At 52.8% G+C, this 17,930-nt stretch overlaps 1 protein-coding gene across 1 annotated transcript in view; it reads left to right on the top strand.

The window, feature by feature from the left end:
• Window positions 1-134: 134 nt before the first annotated feature.
• The window catches only part of LOC121274265 (contactin-5-like), a gene marked incomplete at its 5' end in the record, with an annotated part of 77,956 nt that continues 60,160 nt past the window's right edge, over window positions 135-17,930 (top strand). The window contains one exon of the mRNA XM_041181476.1: window positions 135-293. Coding sequence (XP_041037410.1) covers window positions 135-293 — 159 coding nt within the window. The remainder of the gene's footprint in view (window positions 294-17,930) is intronic.

Below are 17,930 nucleotides of genomic sequence, written 5' to 3'. Positions count from 1 at the left end.
CTCTCACACTCACACTCTCATACCCACACACTCACACTGTTGAGGGTATATCCTTCTCAATGACCCCTTTCTAGTTGCCTCTTGAGTAACATGTGGTCACCAGCCGATTTGTTAAGGCCTGATGTTGTCTGCAGGTCCCCCAGGAGCCCCGGGTGTGGTGATTGTGGAGGAGATCTCCAGTCACACAGCAACACTGTCCTGGAGCCCCGGCCTCAACAACCACAGCCCCATCACACACTACAGCCTCCAGGTCCGCAGCCCCTTCTCACTGGGCTGGCAGTCTGTAAGAACAGGTACATCCCTCCGCCACGCGCCCTCACTCCCCCTCCCCTCACTCACTCCCTCTCCCCTCACTCCCTCACTCACTCCCTCTCCCCTCACACTCTCACTCACTCCCTCTCCCCTCACTCCCTCTCCCCTCACTCGCCCTCCCCTCACTCCCTCACTCACTCCCTCCCTCAATCCCTGTCCCCTCACTCCCTGTCCCCTCATTCCCTCCCTCACTCCCTCTCCCCTCACTCCATCTCCCCTCATTCCCCTCCCCTCACTCCCTCTCCCCTCACTACCCCTCCCCTCACTCCCTCTCCCCTCACTACCCCTCCCCTCACTCCCTCACTCACTCCCTGTCCCCTCACTCCCTGTCCCCTCACTCCCTGTCCCCTCATTCCCTCCCTCACTCCCTCTCCCCTCACTCCCTCTCCCCTCATTCCCCTCCCCTCACTCCCTCTCCCCTCACTCCCCCTCCCCTCACTCCCTCTCCCCTCACTCACTCTCCCCTCACTCCCTCACTCACTACCCCTCCCCTCACTCCCTCCTTCACTCCATCTCCCCTCACACCCTCACTCACTCCCTCTCCCCTCACTCCCTCTCCCCTCACTCCCCCTCCCCTCACTCCCTCACTCACTCCCTCACTTACTCCCTCCCTCACTCCCTCTCCCCTCACTCCCTATCCCCTCACTACCTGCCTCACTCCCTCTCCCCTCACTGCCTCTCCACTCACACCCTCGCTCATGCCCCCTCCCCTCACTCCCTCCCTCACTCCCTCTCCCCTCACTCCCTCGCCCCTCACTCCCTCCCTCATTCCCTCCCTCAATCCCTTCCTCAATCACTCCCTCAATCACTGCCTCCCTCACTCCCTCCTTCACTCACTCACTCCCACACTCACTCCCTCATTCCCTCCTTCACTCCCTACTCACACCCTCACTCACACCCTCATTCCCTCCCTCACTCACTTCCTCACTCCCTCCCTCACTCCCTCCTTCAATCTCTCTTAATTACCTCCCTCACTCCTCCCTCTGTGACTCCCTCCTTCACTCCCTCTCCCCTCAGTCCTTCTCCCCTCACTCACTCCCTCCCTCGCTCCCTCCTTCACTCTCTGACACCTCATTCCCTCCCTCACTCCTTCATTCCCTCCCTCACTCCCTCCTTCAATCACTTTCCACTCACTGTGGAGGGATGGGTAGGTAGTGATTGAGGGACTGTGGAGGGATGGGTAGATAGTGATTGAGGGACTGTGGAGGGATGGGTAGGTAGCGATTGAGGGACTGTGGAAGGATGAGTAGGTAGTGATTGACGGACTGTGGAGGGATGGGTAGGTAGTGATTGAGGGATTGTGGAGGGATGAGTAGGTAGTGATTGAGGGACTGTGGAGGGATGGGTAGGTAGTGATTGAGGGACTGTGGAGGGATGGTAGGTAGTGATTGAGGGACTGTGCAGGGATGAGTAGTTGGTGATTGAGGGACTGTGGAGGGATGGGTAGGTAGTGATTGAGGAACTGTGGAGGGATGGATAGGTAGTGATTGAGGGACTGTAGAGGGATGGGTTGGTAGTGACTAAGGGACTGTGGAGGGATGGGTAGGTAGTGTTTCAGGGATTGTGGAGGGATGCATCGGTAGTGATTGAGGGACTGCGGAGATATGGTTAGGTAGTGATTGAGGGACTGTGGAGGGATGAGACGGTAGTGATTGAGGGACTGTGGAGGGATGGGTAGGTAGGGATGGACGGTCTGTGGAGGAATTGGTAGGTAGTGATGGAGGGATTGTGGAGGAATGGCTGGATAGTGATTGAGGGACTGTGGAGGGATGGGTAGGTAGTGATTGAGGGATTGTGGAGGGATGGTTGGGTAGTGATTGAGGGATTGTGGAGGGATGGGTCAGTAGTGATTGAGGGACTGTGGAGGGATGTGTCGGTAGTAATTGAGGGATTGTGGAGGGATGGGTAGGTAGTCATTGAGGGATTGTGGAGGGATGGGTCGGTAGTGATTGAGGGACTGTGGAGGGATGGGTCGGTAGTGATTGAGGGACTGTGGAGGGAAGGGTAGGTAATAATTGAGGGACTGTGGAGGGATGGGTAGTTAGTGATTAAAGGACTGTGCAGGGATGGGTAGGTAGTGATTGAGGGACTGTGGAGGGATGGATAGGTAGTGATTGAGGGACTGTGGAGGGTTGGGTAGGTAGTGATTGAGGGACTGTGGAGGGATGGGTAGGTAGTGATTGAGGGACTGTGGAGGGATGGGTGGGTAGTGATTGAGGGACTGTGGAGGGATGGGTAGGTAGTGATTAAGGGAATGTGGAGGGATTGGTAGGTAGTAATTGAGGGACTGTGGAGGGTTGGGTAGGTAGTGATTGAGGGACTGTGGAGGGATGAGTAGGTAGTGATTGAGGGACTATGGAGGGATGGGTAGGTAGTGATTGAGGGACTGTGGAGGGACAGGTAGGTAGTGATTGAGGGACTGTGGAGGGATGGATAGGTAGTGATTGAGGGACTGTGGAGGGATGGGTAGGTAGTAATTGAGGGACTGTGGAGGGATGGGTTGGTAGTGACTGAGGGACTGTGGAGGGATGGGTAGGTAGTGATTAAGGGACTGTGGAGGGATGGGTAGGTAGTGATTGAGGGACTGTGTAGGAATGTGTCGGTAGTGATTGATGGTCTGAGCAGCGATGGGTAGGTAGTAATTGAGGGCTTGTGGAGGGATAGGTAGGTAGTCATTGAGGGATTGTGGAGGGATGGGTCGGTAAAGATTGAGGGATTGTGGAGGGATGGGTAGGTAGTGATTGAGGGACTGTGGAGGGATGGGTAGGTAGTGATTGAGGGACTGTGGAGGGATGGGTGGGGAGTGATTGAGGGACTGTGGAGGGATGGGTAGGTAGTGATTGAGGGACTGTGGAGGGATGGGTAGGAAGTGATTGAGGGACAGTGGAGGGATGGTTAAGTAGTGATTGAGGGACTGAGAAGGGATGGGTCGGTAGTGATTGAGGGACTGTGGAGGAATGGCTGGATAGTGATTGAGGGAATGTGGAGTGATGGGTCAGTAGTGATTGAGGGCATGTGGAGTGATGGGTCGGTAGTGTTTGAGGGACTGTGGAGGGATGGGTAGGTAGTGATTAAGGGACTGTGGTGGGATGGGTAGGTAGTGATTGAGGGACTGCATAGGGATGTGTCGGTAGTGATTGAGGGACTGTGGAGCGATGGATAGGTAGTGATTGAGGGACTGTGGTGGGATGGGTCATTAGTGATTAAGGGACTGCGGAGGGATGTGTCGTTAGTGATTGAGGGACTGTGGAGGGATGCGTAGGTAGTGATTGAGGGACTGTGGAGGGATGTGTCGGTAGTAATTGAGGGAGTGTGGAGTGATGGGTAGGTAGTCATTGAGGGATTGTGGAGGGATGGGTCGGTAAAGATTGAGGGATTGTGGAGGGATGGGTAGGTCGTGATTGAGGGACTGTGGAGGGATGGGTAGGTAGTGATTAAGGGACTGTGGTGGGATGGGTAGGTAGTGATTGAGGGACTGCGTAGGGAAGTGTCGGTAGTGATTGAGGGACTGTGGAGCGATGGATAGGTAGTGATTGAGGGACTGTGGAGGGATGCGTAGGTAGTGATTGAGGGACTGTGGAGGGTTGTGTCGGTAGTAATTGAGGGAGTGTGGAGTGATGGGTAGGTAGTCATTGAGGGATTGTGGAGGGATGGGTCGGTAAAGATTGAGGGATTGTGGAGGGATGGGTAGGTCATGATTGAGGGATTGTGGAGGGATGGGTAGGTATTGATTGAGGGACTGTAGAGGGATGGGTGGGTAGTGATTGAGGGACTGTGGAGGGATGAGTAGGTAGTGATTGAGGGACTGTGGAGGGATGGGTAGGTAGTGATTAAAGGACTGTGCAGGGATGGGTAGGTAGTGATTGAGGGACTCTGGAGGCACAGGTCGGTAGTGATTGAGGGACTGTGGAGGGTTGGGTAGGTAGTGATTGAGGGACTGTGGAGGGATGAGTAGGTAGTGATTAAAGGACTGTGCAGGTATGGGTAGGTAGTGATTGAGGGACTGTGGAGGGATGGGTAGGTAGTGATTAAAGGACTGTGCAGGGATGGGTAGGTAGTGATTGAGGGACTGTGGAGGCACAGGTAGGTAGTGATTGAGGGACTGGGGAGGGATGGATAAGTAGTGATTGAGCGACTGTGGAGGGATGGGTAGGTAGTGAATGAGGGACTGTGGAGGGATGGGTAGGTAGTGATTGAGGGATTGTGGAGGGATGCCTCGGTAGTGATTGAGGGACTGTGGAGGGATGGTTAGGTAGTGATTGAGGGACTGTGGAGGGATGAGTCTTTTGTGATTGAGGGATTGTGGAGGGATGGGTTTGTAGTGATTGAGGGACTGTGGAGGGATGAGTCTTTTGTGAATGAGGGACTGTGGAGGGATGGGTAGGTAGTGATTGAGGGATTGTGGAGGGATGCCTCGGTAGTGATTGAGGGACTGTGGAGGGAGGTTAGGTAGAGATTGAGGGACTGTGTAGGGATGTGTCGGTACTGATTGATGGTCTGAGGTGCGATGGGTAGGTAGTAATTGAGGGATTGTGGAGGGATGGGTGGGTAGTGATTGAGCGATTGTGGAGAGATGGGTCGGTAGTGATTGAGGGACTGTGGAGGGATTGATGTGTAGTGATTGAGGGAATGTGGAGGGATGGGATGGTAGTGAGTGAGGGACGGTGGAGCGATGGGTAGGTAGTGATTGAGGGACTGTGGAGGGATGGGTAGGTAGTGATTGAGGGATTGTGTAGTGATGGGTAGGTAGTGATTGCGGGGCTGTGGAGCGATATTTAGGTAGTGATTGAGGGACTGTTGGGGGATGGGTCGGTAGTGATTGAGGGACTGTGGAGGGATGGTTAGTTAGTGATTAAGGGACTGTGGAGGAATTGGAAGGAAGTGATTGAGGGACTGTAGAGGGATGGGTAGGTAGTGATTGAGGGACTGTGGAGGGATGGGTAGGAAGTGATTGAGGGACTGTGGAGGCATGGGTCAGTAATGATTGAGGCACTGTGGAGGGATGGGTAGGTAGTGATTGTGGGACTCTGTAGAGATGGGTGTGTAGTGATTGACGGACTGTGGAGGGATGGGTAAGTAGTGATTGAGTGATTGTGGAGGCATGGGTAGGTAGTGATTGAGGGACTGTGGAGTGATGTGTAGGTAGTGATTGAGGGACTGTGGAGTGATGTGTAGGTAGTGATTGAGGGACTGTGGAGGGATGGGTAGGTAGTGATTGAGGAACTGTGGAGGGATGGGTCATTAGTGATTGAGTGACAGTGGAGGGAGGGGTCGGTAGTGATTGAGGGACTGTGGAGGGATGGGTAGGTAGTGATTGAGGGACTGCGGAGGGATGGGTAGGTAGTGATTGAGGGACTGTGCAGGGATGCCTCAGTAGTGATTGAGGGACTGTGGAGGGATGTGTTGGTAGTGATTGAGGGACTGTGGAGGGATGGGTAGTTAGTGATTGAGGGACTGTGGAGGGATGTGTCGGTAGTGATTGAGGGACTGGGGAGGGATTGGTAGGTAGTGATTGAGGGACTGTGGAGGGATGGGTAGGTAGTGATTGAGGGACGGTTGAGGGATGGGTAGGTAGTGATTAAGGGACTGCGGAGGGATGGGTCGGTAGTAATTGAGGGATTGTGGAGGGATGGGTCGGTAAAGATTGAGGGACTGTGGAGGGATGGGTGGGTAGTGATTGAGGGACTGAGGGGGATGGCTAGGTAGTGATTGAGGGACTGTGGAGGGATGAGTAGGTAGTGATTGAGGGACTGTGGAGAGATGGGTAGGTAGTGATTAAAGGACTGTGCAGGGATGGGTAGGTAGTGATTGAGGGACTGTGGAGGGACGGGTAGGTAGTGATTCAGGGACTGTGGAGGGATGGATAGGTAGTGATTGAGGGACTGTGGAGGGATGGGTAGGTAGTGATTGAGGGTCTGTGGAGGAACGGGTAGGTAGTGATTGAGGGATTGTGTAGGGATGGGTAGGTAGTGATTGAGGGACTGAGGGGGATGGGTAGGTAGTGATTAATGGACTGTGGAGGGAATGGTAGGTAGTAATTGAGGGACTGTGGAGGGTTGGGTAGGTAGTGATTGAGGGACTGTGGAGGGATGAGTAGGTAGTGAATGAGGGACTGTGGAGAGATGGGTAGGTAGTGATTAAAGGACTGTGCAGGGATGGGTAGGTAGTGATTGAGGGACTGTGGAGGGACGGGTAGGTAGTGATTCAGGGACTGTGGAGGGATGGATAGGTAGTGATTGAGGGACTGTGGAGGGATGGGTAGGTAGTAATTGAGGGACTGTGGAGTGATGGGTAGGTAGTGATTGAGGGATTGTGGAGGGATGCATCGTTAGTGATTGAGGGACTGTGGAGGGATGGTTAGGTAGTGATAGAGGGACTGTGGAGGGATGAGTCGGTAGTGATTGAGGGACTGTGTAGGAATGTGTCGATAGTGATTGATGGTCTGAGCAGCGATGGGTAGATTGTAATTGAGGGATTGTGTAGGGATGGGTAGGTAGTCATTGAGGGATTGTGGAGGGATGTGTCAGTAAAGATTGAGGGATTGTGGAGGGATGGGTAGGTAGAGATTGAGGGACTTTGGAGGGATGGGTAGGTAGTGATTGAGGGACTGTGGAGGGATGGGTAGGTAGTGATTGAGGGACTGTGGAGGGATGGGTAGGTAGTGATTGAGCGATTGTGGAGGGATGCATCGGTAGTGATTGAGGGAATGTGGAAGGATGGTTAGGTAGTGATTGAGGGACTGTGGAGGGATGAGTCTTTTGTGATTGAGGGACTGTGGAGGGATGGGTTGGTAGTGACTGTTGGACTGTGGAGGTATGGGTAGGTAGTGATTGAGGGACTGTGAAGGGATGGATAGGTACTGATTGAGGGACTGTGGAGGGATGGGTAGGTAGTAATTGAGTGACTGTGGAGGGATGGGTAGGTAGTGACTGACGGACTTTGGAGGGATGGGTAGGTAGTGATTGAGGGATTGTGGAGGGATGCATCGGTAGTGATTGAGGGAATGTGGAGGATGGTTAGATAGTGATTGAGGGACTGTGGAGGGATGAGTCTTTTGTGATTGAGGGACTGTGGAGGGATGGGTTGGTAGTGACTGTGGGACTGTGGAGGGATGGGTAGGTAGTGATTGAGGGATTGTGGAGGGATGCATCGGTAGTGATTGAGGGACTTTGGAGGGATGGTTAGGTAGTGATTGAGGGACTGTGGAGGGATGGGTATGTAGTGATTGACGGTCTGTGGAGGGAGTGGTAGGTAGTGATGGAGGAATTGTGGAGGAATGGATGGATAGTGATTGTGGGACTGTGGAGGGATGGGTGAGTAGTGATTGAGGGACTGTGGAGGGATGGGTCGGTAGTGATTGAGGGACTGTGGAGGGATGGGTAGGTAGTGATTAAGGGACTGTGTAGGGATGTGTCGGTACTGATTGATGGTCTGAGGTGCGATGGGTAGGTAGTAATTGAGGTATTGTGGAGGGATGGGTCGGTAGTAATTGAGGGATTGTGGAGGGATGGGTTGGTAAAGATTGAGGGACTGTGGAGGGATGGGTGGGTAGTGATTGAGGGACTGTGGGGGGATGGGTAGGGAGTGATTAAGGGACTGTGGAGGGAATGGTAGGTAGTAATTGAGGGACTGTGGAGGGTTGGGTAGGTAGTGATTGAGGGACTGTGGAGGGATGAGTAGGTAGTGATTGAGGGACTGTGGAGGGATGGGTAGGTAGTAATTGAGGGACTGTGGAGGGATGGGTTGGTAGTGACTGAGGGACTGTGGAGGGAAAGGTAGGAAGTGATTGAGGGACTGTGGAGGGATGGTTAGGTAGTGATTGAGGGACTGTGGAGGGATGAGTCGGTAGTGATTGAGGGACTGTGGAGGGATGGGTAGGTAGTGATTGACGGTCTGTGGAGGGATGGCTGGGTAGTTATTGAGGGACTGTGGAGGGATGGGTAGGTAGTGATTGAGGGACTGTGGAGGGATGGGTAGGTAGTGAATGAGGGACTGTGGAGGGATGGGTGGGTAGTGATTGTGGGACTGTGGAGGGATGGCTAGGTAGTGATTGAGGGACTGTGGAGGGATGGATAGTTAGTGATTGAGGGACTGTGGAGGGATGGGTAGGTAGTAACTGAGGGACTGTGGAGGGATGGGTTGGTAGTGACTGACGGACTGTGGAGGGATGGGTAGGTAGTGATTGAGCGATTGTGGAGGGATGCATCGGTAGTGATTGAGGGAATGTGGAAGGATGGTTAGGTAGTGATTGAGGGACTGTGGAGGGATGGGTTGGTAGTGACTGTTGGACTGTGGAGGGATGGGTAGGTAGTGATTGAGGGACTGTGGAGGGATGGATAGGTACTGATTGTGGGACTGTGGAGGGTTTGGGTAGGTAGTAATTGAGTGACTGTGTAGGGATGGGTTGGTAGTGACTGACGGACTGTGGAGGGATGGGTAGGTAGTGATTGAGGGATTGTGGAGGGATGCATCGGTAGTGATTGAGGGAATGTGGAGGGTTGGTTAGATAGTTATTGAGGGACTGTGGAGGGATGAGTCTTTTGTGATTGAGGGACTGTGGAGGGATGGGTTGGTAGTGACTGTGGGACTGTGGAGGGATGGGCAGGTAGTGATTGAGGGATTGTGGAGGGATGCATCGGTAGTGATTGAGGGACTTTGGAGGGATGGTTAGGTAGTGATTGAGGGTCTGTGGAGGGATGGGTAGGTAGTGATTGACGGTCTGTGGAGGGATTGGTAGGTAGTGATGGAGGAATTGTGGAGGAATGGATGGATAGTGATTGTGGGACTGTGGAGGGATGGGTGAGTAGTGATTGAGGGACTGTGGAGGGATGGGTCGGTAGTGATTGAGGGACTGTGGAGGGATGGGTAGGTAGTGATTAAGGGACTGTGTAGGGATGTGTCGGTACTGATTGATGGTCTGAGGTGCGATGGGTAGGTAGTAATTGAGGGATTGTGGAGGGATGGGTCGGTAGTAATTGAGGGATTGTGGAGGGATGGGTTGGTAAAGATTGAGGGACTGTGGAGGGATGGGTGGGTAGTGATTGAGGGACTGTGGGGGGATGGGTAGGTAGTGATTAAGGGACTGTGGAGGGAATGGTAGGTAGTAATTGAGGGACTGTGGAGGGTTGGGTAGGTAGTGATTGAGGGACTGTGGAGGGATGAGTAGGTAGTGATTGAGGGACTGTGGAGGGATGGGTAGGTAGTAATTGAGGGACTGTGGAGGGATGGGTTGGTAGTGACTGAAGGACTGTGGAGGGAAAGGTAGGAAGTGATTGAGGGACTGTGGAGGGATGGTTAGGTAGTGATTGAGGGACTGTGGAGGGATGAGTCGGTAGTGATTGAGGGACTGTGGAGGGATGGGTAGGTAGTGATTGACGGTCTGTGGAGGGATGGGTGGGTAGTTATTGAGGGACTGTGGAGGGATGGGTCGGTAGTGATTGAGGGACTGTGTAGGGATGGGTGGGTAATGATTGAGGGACTGTGGTGGGATGGGTAGGAAGTGATTGAGGGACTGTGGAGGGATGGGTGGGTATTGATTGAGGGACTGTGGAGGGATGTGTAGGTAGTGATTGAGGGACTGTGGAGGGATTTGTAGGTACTGATTGAGGGATTGTGGAGGAATGGCTGGATAGTGATTGAGGAAATGTGGAGTGATGGGTTGGTAATGATTGAGGGCATGTGGAGGGATTGGTCGGTAATGTTTGAGCGACTGTGGAGGGATGGGTAGGTAGTGATTAATGGACTGTGGACGGATGGGTAGGTAGTGATTGAGGGACTGCGTAGGGATGTGTCGGTAGTGATTGAGGGACTGTGGAGAGATGGATAGGTATTGATTGAGGATCTGTGGAGAGGTGGGACAGTAGTGATTAAGGGACTGTCGAGGGAGGTGTCGTTAGTGATTGAGGGACTGTGGATGGATGGGTAGGTAGTGATTGAGGGACGGTGGAGGGCTGTGTCGTTAGTGATTGAGGGATAGTGGAAGGATGGGTCAGTAGTGATTGAGGGATTGTGGAGGGATGGGTAGGAAGTGATTAAGGGACTGTGGAGGGATGGGTAGGTAGTGATTGAGGGACTATGGAGGGATGGGTAGTTAGTGATTAAGGGACTGTGGAGGGATTGGTAGGTATTGATTGAGGGACTGTGGAGGGATGGTCGGTAGTGATTGAGGGACTGTGGAGGTATGGGTACGTAGTGAATGAGGGACTGTGAGGGATGGGTAGGTAGTGATTGAGGGTCGGTGGAGGAATGGGTGGGTAGTGACTGAGGGACTGTGGAGGGATGGGTAAGTAGTGATTGAGGGACTGTGGATGGATGGGCAGGTAGTGATTGATGGACTGAGGAGGGATGGGTGGGTAGTTATTGAGGGACTGTGGAGGGATTGGTAGGTAGTGATTGATGGACAGTGGAGGGTTGGGTAGGTAGTGATTGAGGGACTGTGGAGGGATTGGTAGGTAGTGATTGAGGGATGGTGGAGGGATGCCTCGGTAGTGATTGAGGGACTGTGGAGGGATGGTTAGGTAGTGATTGAGGGACTGTGGAGGGATGAGTCTTTTGTGATTGAGGGATTGTGGAGGGATGGGTTTGTAGTGATTGAGGGACTGTGGAGGGATGAGTCTTTTGTGATTGAGGGACTGTGGAGGAATGGGTTGGTGGTGACTGTGGTACTGTGGAGAGTTGGGTAGGTAGTGATTGAGGGATTGTGGAGGGATGCATCGGTAGTGATTGAGGGACTTTGGAGGTATGGTTAGGTAGTGATTGAGGAACTGTGGAGGGATGGGTAGGTAGTGATTGATGGTCTGTGGAGGATTGGTAGGTTGTGATTAAGGGACTGTGGAGGGATGGGTAGGTAGAGATTGAGGGACTGTGTAGGGATGTGTCAGTACTGATTGATGGTCTGAGGTGCGATGGGTAGGTAGTAATTGAGGGATTGTGGAGGGATGGGAGGGTAGTGCTTGAGGGTCTGTGGAGGGATGGGTCAGTAGTGATTAAGGGACTGCGGAGGGATGGGTAGGTAGTGATTGAGGGACTGTGGAGGGATGGGTCGGTAGTGATTGAGGGACTCTGGAGTGATGGGTAGTTAGTGATTGAGGGACTGTGGAGGGATGTGTCGGCAGTAATTGAGGGATTGTGGAGGGATGGGGAGGTAGGGAATGCGGGACTGTGGAGCGATGTTGAGGTAGTGATTGAGGGACTGTGGAGGGATGGGTAGGTAGTGATTAAGGGACTGTGGAAGGATGGGGAGGTAGTGATTGAGGGACTGTGGAGGGAGGTTAGGTAGAGATTGAGGGACTGTGTAGGGATGTGTCGGTACTGATTGATGGTCTGAGGTGCGATGGGTAGGTAGTAATTGAGGGATTGTGGAGGGATGGGTGGGTAGTGATTGAGCGATTGTGGAGAGATGGGTCGGTAGTGACTGAGGGACTGTGGAGGGATTGATGTGTAGTGATTGAGGGAATGTGGAGGGATGGGATGGTAGTGAGTGAGGGACGGTGGAGCGATGGGTAGGTAGTGATTGAGGGACTGTGGAGGGATGGGTAGGTAGTGATTGAGGGATTGTGTAGTGATGGGTAGGTAGTGATTGAGAGATTGTGGAGGGATGGGTAGGTAGTGATTGCGGGGCTGTGGAGCGATATTTAGGTAGTGATTGAGGGACTGTTGGGGGATGGGTCGGTAGTGATTGAGGGACTGTGGAGGGATGGTTAGTTAGTGATTAAGGGACTGTGGAGGAATTGGAAGGAAGTGATTGAGGGACTGTAGAGGGATGGGTAGGTAGTGATTGCGGGGCTGTGGAGCGATATTTAGGTAGTGATTGAGGGACTGTTGGGGGATGGGTCGGTAGTGATTGAGGGACTGTGGAGGGATGGTTAGTTAGTGATTAAGGGACTGTGGAGGAATTGGAAGGAAGTGATTGAGGGACTGTAGAGGGATGGGTAGGTAGTGATTGAGGGACTGTGGAGGGATGGGTAGGAAGTGATTGAGGGACTGTGGAGGCATGGGTCAGTAATGATTGAGGCACTGTGGAGGGATGGGTAGGTAGTGATTGAGGGATTGTGGAGGGATGGGTAGGTAGTGATTGGGGGACTGTGGAGGGATGGGTAGGAAGTGATTGAGGGACTGTGGAGGCATGGGTCAGTAATGATTGAGGCACTGTGGAGGGATGGGTAGGTAGTGATTGAGGGACTGTGGAGGGATGGGTAGGTAGTGATTGTGGGACTCTGTAGGGATGGGTGTGTAGTGATTGACGGACTGTGGAGGGATGGGTAAGTAGTGATTGAGTGATTGTGGAGGCATGGGTAGGTAGTGATTGATGGACTGTGGATTGATGTGTAGGTAGTGATTGAGGGACTGTGGAGGGATGGGTAGGTAGTGATTGAGTGATTGTTGAGGGATGGGTAGGTAGTGATTGAGGAACTGTGGAGGGATGGGTCGTTAGTGATTGAGTGACAGTGGAGGGATGGGTCGGTAGTGATTGAGTGACTGTGGAGGGATGGGTAGGTAGTGATTGAGGGACTGCGGAGGGATGGGTAGGTAGTGATTGAGGGACTGTGGAGGGATGGGTCGGTAGTGATTGAGGGACTGTGCAGGGATGCCTCAGTAGTGATTGAGGGACTGTGGAGGGATGTGTTGGTAGTGATTGAGCGATTGTGGAGGGATGCATTGGTAGTGATTGAGGGAATGTGGAAGGATGGTTAGGTAGTGATTGAGGGACTGTGGAGGGATGAGTCTTTTGTGATTGAGGGACTGTGGAGGGATGGGTTGGTAGTGACTGTTGGACTGTGGAGGGATGGGTAGGTAGTGATTGAGGGACTGTGGAGGGATGGATAGGTACTGATTGTGGGACTGTGGAGGGATGGGTAGGTAGTAATTGAGTGACTGTGTACGGATGGGTTGGTAGTGACTGACGGACTGTGGAGGGATGGGTAGGTAGTGATTGAGGGATTGTGGAGGGATGCATCAGTAGTGATTGAGGGAATGTGGAGGGATGGTTAGATAGTGATTGAGGGACTGTGGAGGGATGAGTCTTTTGTGATTGAGGGACTGTGGAGGGATGGGTTGGTAGTGACTGTGGGACTGTGGAGGGATGGGTAGGTAGTGATTGAGGGATTGTGGAGGGATGCATCGGTAGTGATTGAGGGACTTTGGAGGGATGGTTAGGTAGTGATTGAGGGACTGTGGAGGGATGGGTAGGTAGTGATTGACGGTCTGTGGAGGGATTGGTAGGTAGTGATGGAGGAATTGTGGAGGAATGGATGGATAGTGATTGTGGGACTGTGGAGGGATGGGTGAGTAGTGATTGAGGGACTGTGGAGGGATGGGTCGGTAGTGATTGAGGGACTGTGGAGGGATGGGTAGGTAGTGATTAAGGGACTGTGTAGGGATGTGTCAGTACTGATTGATGGTCTGAGGTGCGATGGGTAGGTAGTAATTGAGGGATTGTGGAGGGATGGGTCGGTAGTAATTGAGGGATTGTGGAGGGATGGGTTGGTAAAGATTGAGGGACTGTGGAGGGATGGGTGGGTAGTGATTGAGGGACTGTGGGGGGATGGGTAGGTAGTGATTAAGGGACTGTGGAGGGAATGGTAGGTAGTAATTGAGGGACTGTGGAGGGTTGGGTAGGTAGTGATTGCGGGACTGTGGAGGGATGAGTAGGTAGTGATTGAGGGACTGTGGAGGGATGGGTAGGTAGTAATTGAGGGACTGTGGAGGGATGGGTTGGTAGTGACTGAGGGACTGTGGAGGGAAAGGTAGGAAGTGATTGAGGGACTGTGGAGGGATGGTTAGGTAGTGATTGAGGGACTGTGGAGGGATGAGTCGGTAGTGATTGAGGGACTGTGGAGGGATGGGTAGGTAGTGATTGACGGTCTGTGGAGGGATGGGTGGGTAGTTATTGAGGGACTGTGGAGGGATGGGTCGGTAGTGATTGAGGGACTGTGGAGGGATGGGTGGGTAGTGATTGAGGGACTGTGGTGGGATGGGTAGGAAGTGATTGAGGGACTGTGGAGGGATGGGTGGGTATTGATTGAGGGACTGTGGAGGGATGTGTAGGTAGTGATTGAGGGACTGTGGAGGGATTTGTAGGTACTGATTGAGGGATTGTGGAGGAATGGCTGGATAGTGATTGAGGGAATGTGGAGTGATGGGTTGGTAATGATTGAGGGCATGTGGAGGGATTGGTCGGTAGTGTTTGAGCGACTGTGGAGGGATGGGTAGGTAGTGATTAATGGACTGTGGAGGGATGGGTAGGTAGTGATTGAGGGACTGCGTAGGGATGTGTCGGTAGTGATTGAGGGACTGTGGAGAGATGGATAGGTATTGATTGAGGATCTGTGGAGAGGTGGGACAGTAGTGATTAAGGGACTGTCGAGGGAGGTGTCGTTAGTGATTGAGGGACTGTGGAGGGATGGGTAGGTAGTGATTGAGGGACTGTGGAGGGCTGTGTCGTTAGTGATTGAGGGATAGTGGAAGGATGGGTCAGTAGTGATTGAGGGATTGTGGAGGGATGGGTAGGAAGTGATTAAGGGACTGTGGAGGGATGGGTAGGTAGTGATTGAGGGACTATGGAGGGATGGGTAGTTAGTGATTAAGGGACTGTGGAGGGATTGGTAGGTATTGATTGAGGGACTGTGGAGGGATGGTGGGTAGTGATTGAGGGACTGTGGAGGGATGGGTACGTAGTGAATGAGGGACTGTGGAGGGATGGGTAGGTAGTGATTGAGGGTCGGTGGAGGAATGGGTGGGTAGTGACTGAGGGACTGTGGAGGGATGGGTAAGTAGTGATTGAGGGACTGTGGAGGGATGGGTAGGTAGTGATTGATGGACTGAGGAGGGATGGGTGGGTAGTTATTGAGGGACTGTGGAGGGATTGGTAGGTAGTGATTGATGGACAGTGGAGGGTTGGGTAGGTAGTGATTGAGGGACTGTGGAGGGATTGGTAGGTAGTGATTGATGGACTGTGGAGGGATTGGTATGTAGAGATTGAGGTACTGTGGAGGGATGGGTAGGTAGTGATTAAGGGACTGCAGAGGGATGGGTAGGTAGTAATTAAGGGACTGTGGAGGGATTGGTAGGTAGTGATTGATGGACTGTGGAGGGATGGGTAGGTAGTGACTGAGGGACTGTGGAGGGATGGGTAGGAAGTGTTTGAAGGACTGTGGAGGGATGGGTCGGAAGTGATTGAGTGACTGTGGAGGGATGGGTAGGTATTGACTAATGGACTGTGGAGGGATGGTTCGGTAGTGATTGAGGGACTGTGCAGGGTTGGGTAGGTAGTGATAGAGGGACTGTAGAGGGATTGATGGGTAGTGATTGAGGGAATGTCGAGGGATGGGTAGGTAGTGATTGAGGGACTGTGGAGCGATGGGTAGGTAGTGATTGAGGGACTGTGGAGGGATGGGTCGGTAGTGATTGAGGGACTGTGGAGGGCTGGGTCGGTAGTGATTGAGGGACTGTGGAGGGATGGGTAGGTAGTGATTGAGGGACTGTGGAGGGATGGGTCGGTAGTGATTGAGGGACTGTGGAGGGATGGGTCGGTAGTGATTGAGGGACTGTGGAGGGATGGGTAGGTAGTGATTAAGGGACTGTGGAGGGATGGGTAGGTAGTGATTGAGGGACTGTGTAGGAATGTGTAGGTAGTGATTGATGGTCTGAGCAGCGATGGGTAGGTAGTAATTGAGGGATTGTGGAGGGATAGGTAGGTAGTCATTGAGGGATTGTGGAGGGATGGGTCGGTAAAGATTGAGGGATTGTGGAGGGATGGGTAGGTAGTGATTGAGGGACTGTGGAGGGATGGGTGGGGAGTGATTGAAGGACTGTGGAGGGATGGGTAGGTAGTGATTGAGGGACTTTGGAGGGATGGGTAGGAAGTGATTGAGGGACAGTGGAGGGATGGTTAAGTAGTGATTGAGGGACTGAGAAGGGATGGGTCGGTAGTGATTGAGGGACTGTGGAGGAATGGCTGGATAGTGATTGAGGGAATGTGGAGTGATGGGTCAGTAGTAATTGAGGGCATGTGGAGTAATGGGTCGGTAGTGTTTGAGGGACTGTGGAGGGATGGGTAGGTAGTGATTAAGGGACTGTGGTGGGATGGGTAGGTAGTGATTGAGGGACTGCGTAGGGATGTGTCGGTAGTGATTGAGGGACTGTGGAGCGATGGATAGGTAGTGATTGAGGGACTGTGGAGGGATGGGTCATTAGTGATTAAGGGACTGCGGAGGGATGTGTCGTTAGTGATTGAGGGACTGTGGAGGGATGGGTAGGTAGTGATTGAGGGACTGTGGAGGGATGTGTCGGTAGTAATTGAGGGAGTGTGGAGTGATGGGTAAGTAGTCATTGAGGGATTGTGGAGGGATGGGTCGGTAAAGATTGAGGGATTGTCGAGGGATGGGTAGGTCGTGATTGAGGGACTGTGGAGGGATGGGTAGGTAGTGATTAAGGGACTGTGGTGGGATGGGTAGGTAGTGATTGAGGGACTGCGTACGGATGTGTCGGTAGTGATGGAGGGACTGCGGAGCGATGGATAGGTAGTGATTGAGGGACTGTGGAGGGATGTGTCGGTAGTAATTAAGGGAGTGTGGAGTGATGGGTAGGTAGTCATTGAGGGATTGTGGAGGGATGGGTCGGTAAAGATTGAGGGATTGTGGAGGGATGGGTAGGTCGTGATTGAGGGACTGTGGAGGGATGGGTAGGTAGTGATTAAGGGACTGTGGTGGGATGGGTAGGTAGTGATTGAGGGACTGTGGAGGGATGGGTAGGTAGTAATTGAGGGACTGTGGAGCGATGGGTAGGTAGTGATTGAGGGATTGTGGAGGGATGCATCGTTAGTGATTGAGGGACTGTGGAGGGATGGTTAGGTAGTGATAGAGGGACTGTGGAGGGATGAGTCGGTAGTGATTGAGGGACTGTGTAGGAATGTGTCGATAGTGATTGATGGTCTGAGCAGCGATGGGTAGATTGTAATTGAGGGATTGTGTAGGGATGGGTAGGTAGTCATTGAGGGATTGTGGAGGGATGGGTCAGTAAAGATTGAGGGATTGTGGAGGGATGGGTAGGTAGAGATTGAGGGACTTTGGAGGGATGGGTAGGTAGTGATTGAGGGACTGTGAAGGGATGGGTAGGTAGTGATTGAGGGACTGTGGAGGGATGGGTGGGTAGTGATTGAGGGACTGTGGAGGGATGGGTAGGTAGTGATTGAGGGACTGTGGAGAGTTGGGTAGGTAGTGATTGAGGGACTGTGGAGGGATGGGTGGGTAGTGATTGTGGGACTGTGGAGGGATGGCTAGGTAGTGATTGAGGGACTGTGGAGGGATGGATAGGTAGTGATTGAGGGACTGTGGAGGGATGGGTAGGTAGTAATTGAGGGACTGTGGAGGGATGGGTTGGTAGTGACTGACGGACTGTGGAGGGATGGGTAGTTAGTGATTGAGGGATTGTGGAGGGATGCATCGGTAGTGATTGAGGGAATGTGGAAGGATGGTTAGGTAGTGATTGAGGGACTGTGGAGGGATGAGTCATTTGTGATTGAGGGACTGTGGAGGGATGGGTTGGTAGTGACTGTTGGACTGTGGAGGGATGGGTAGGTAGTGATTGAGGGACTGTGGAGGGATGGATAGGTACTGATT

Source organism: Carcharodon carcharias (assembly GCF_017639515.1).
Source record: "Carcharodon carcharias isolate sCarCar2 chromosome 35 unlocalized genomic scaffold, sCarCar2.pri SUPER_35_unloc_6, whole genome shotgun sequence".
In the NCBI taxonomy this organism is placed as follows: domain Eukaryota; kingdom Metazoa; phylum Chordata; class Chondrichthyes; order Lamniformes; family Lamnidae; genus Carcharodon; species Carcharodon carcharias.
The sequence above is the reverse complement of the archived record's forward strand: the minus strand, read 5'-3'. Positions and strand labels throughout refer to the sequence as shown.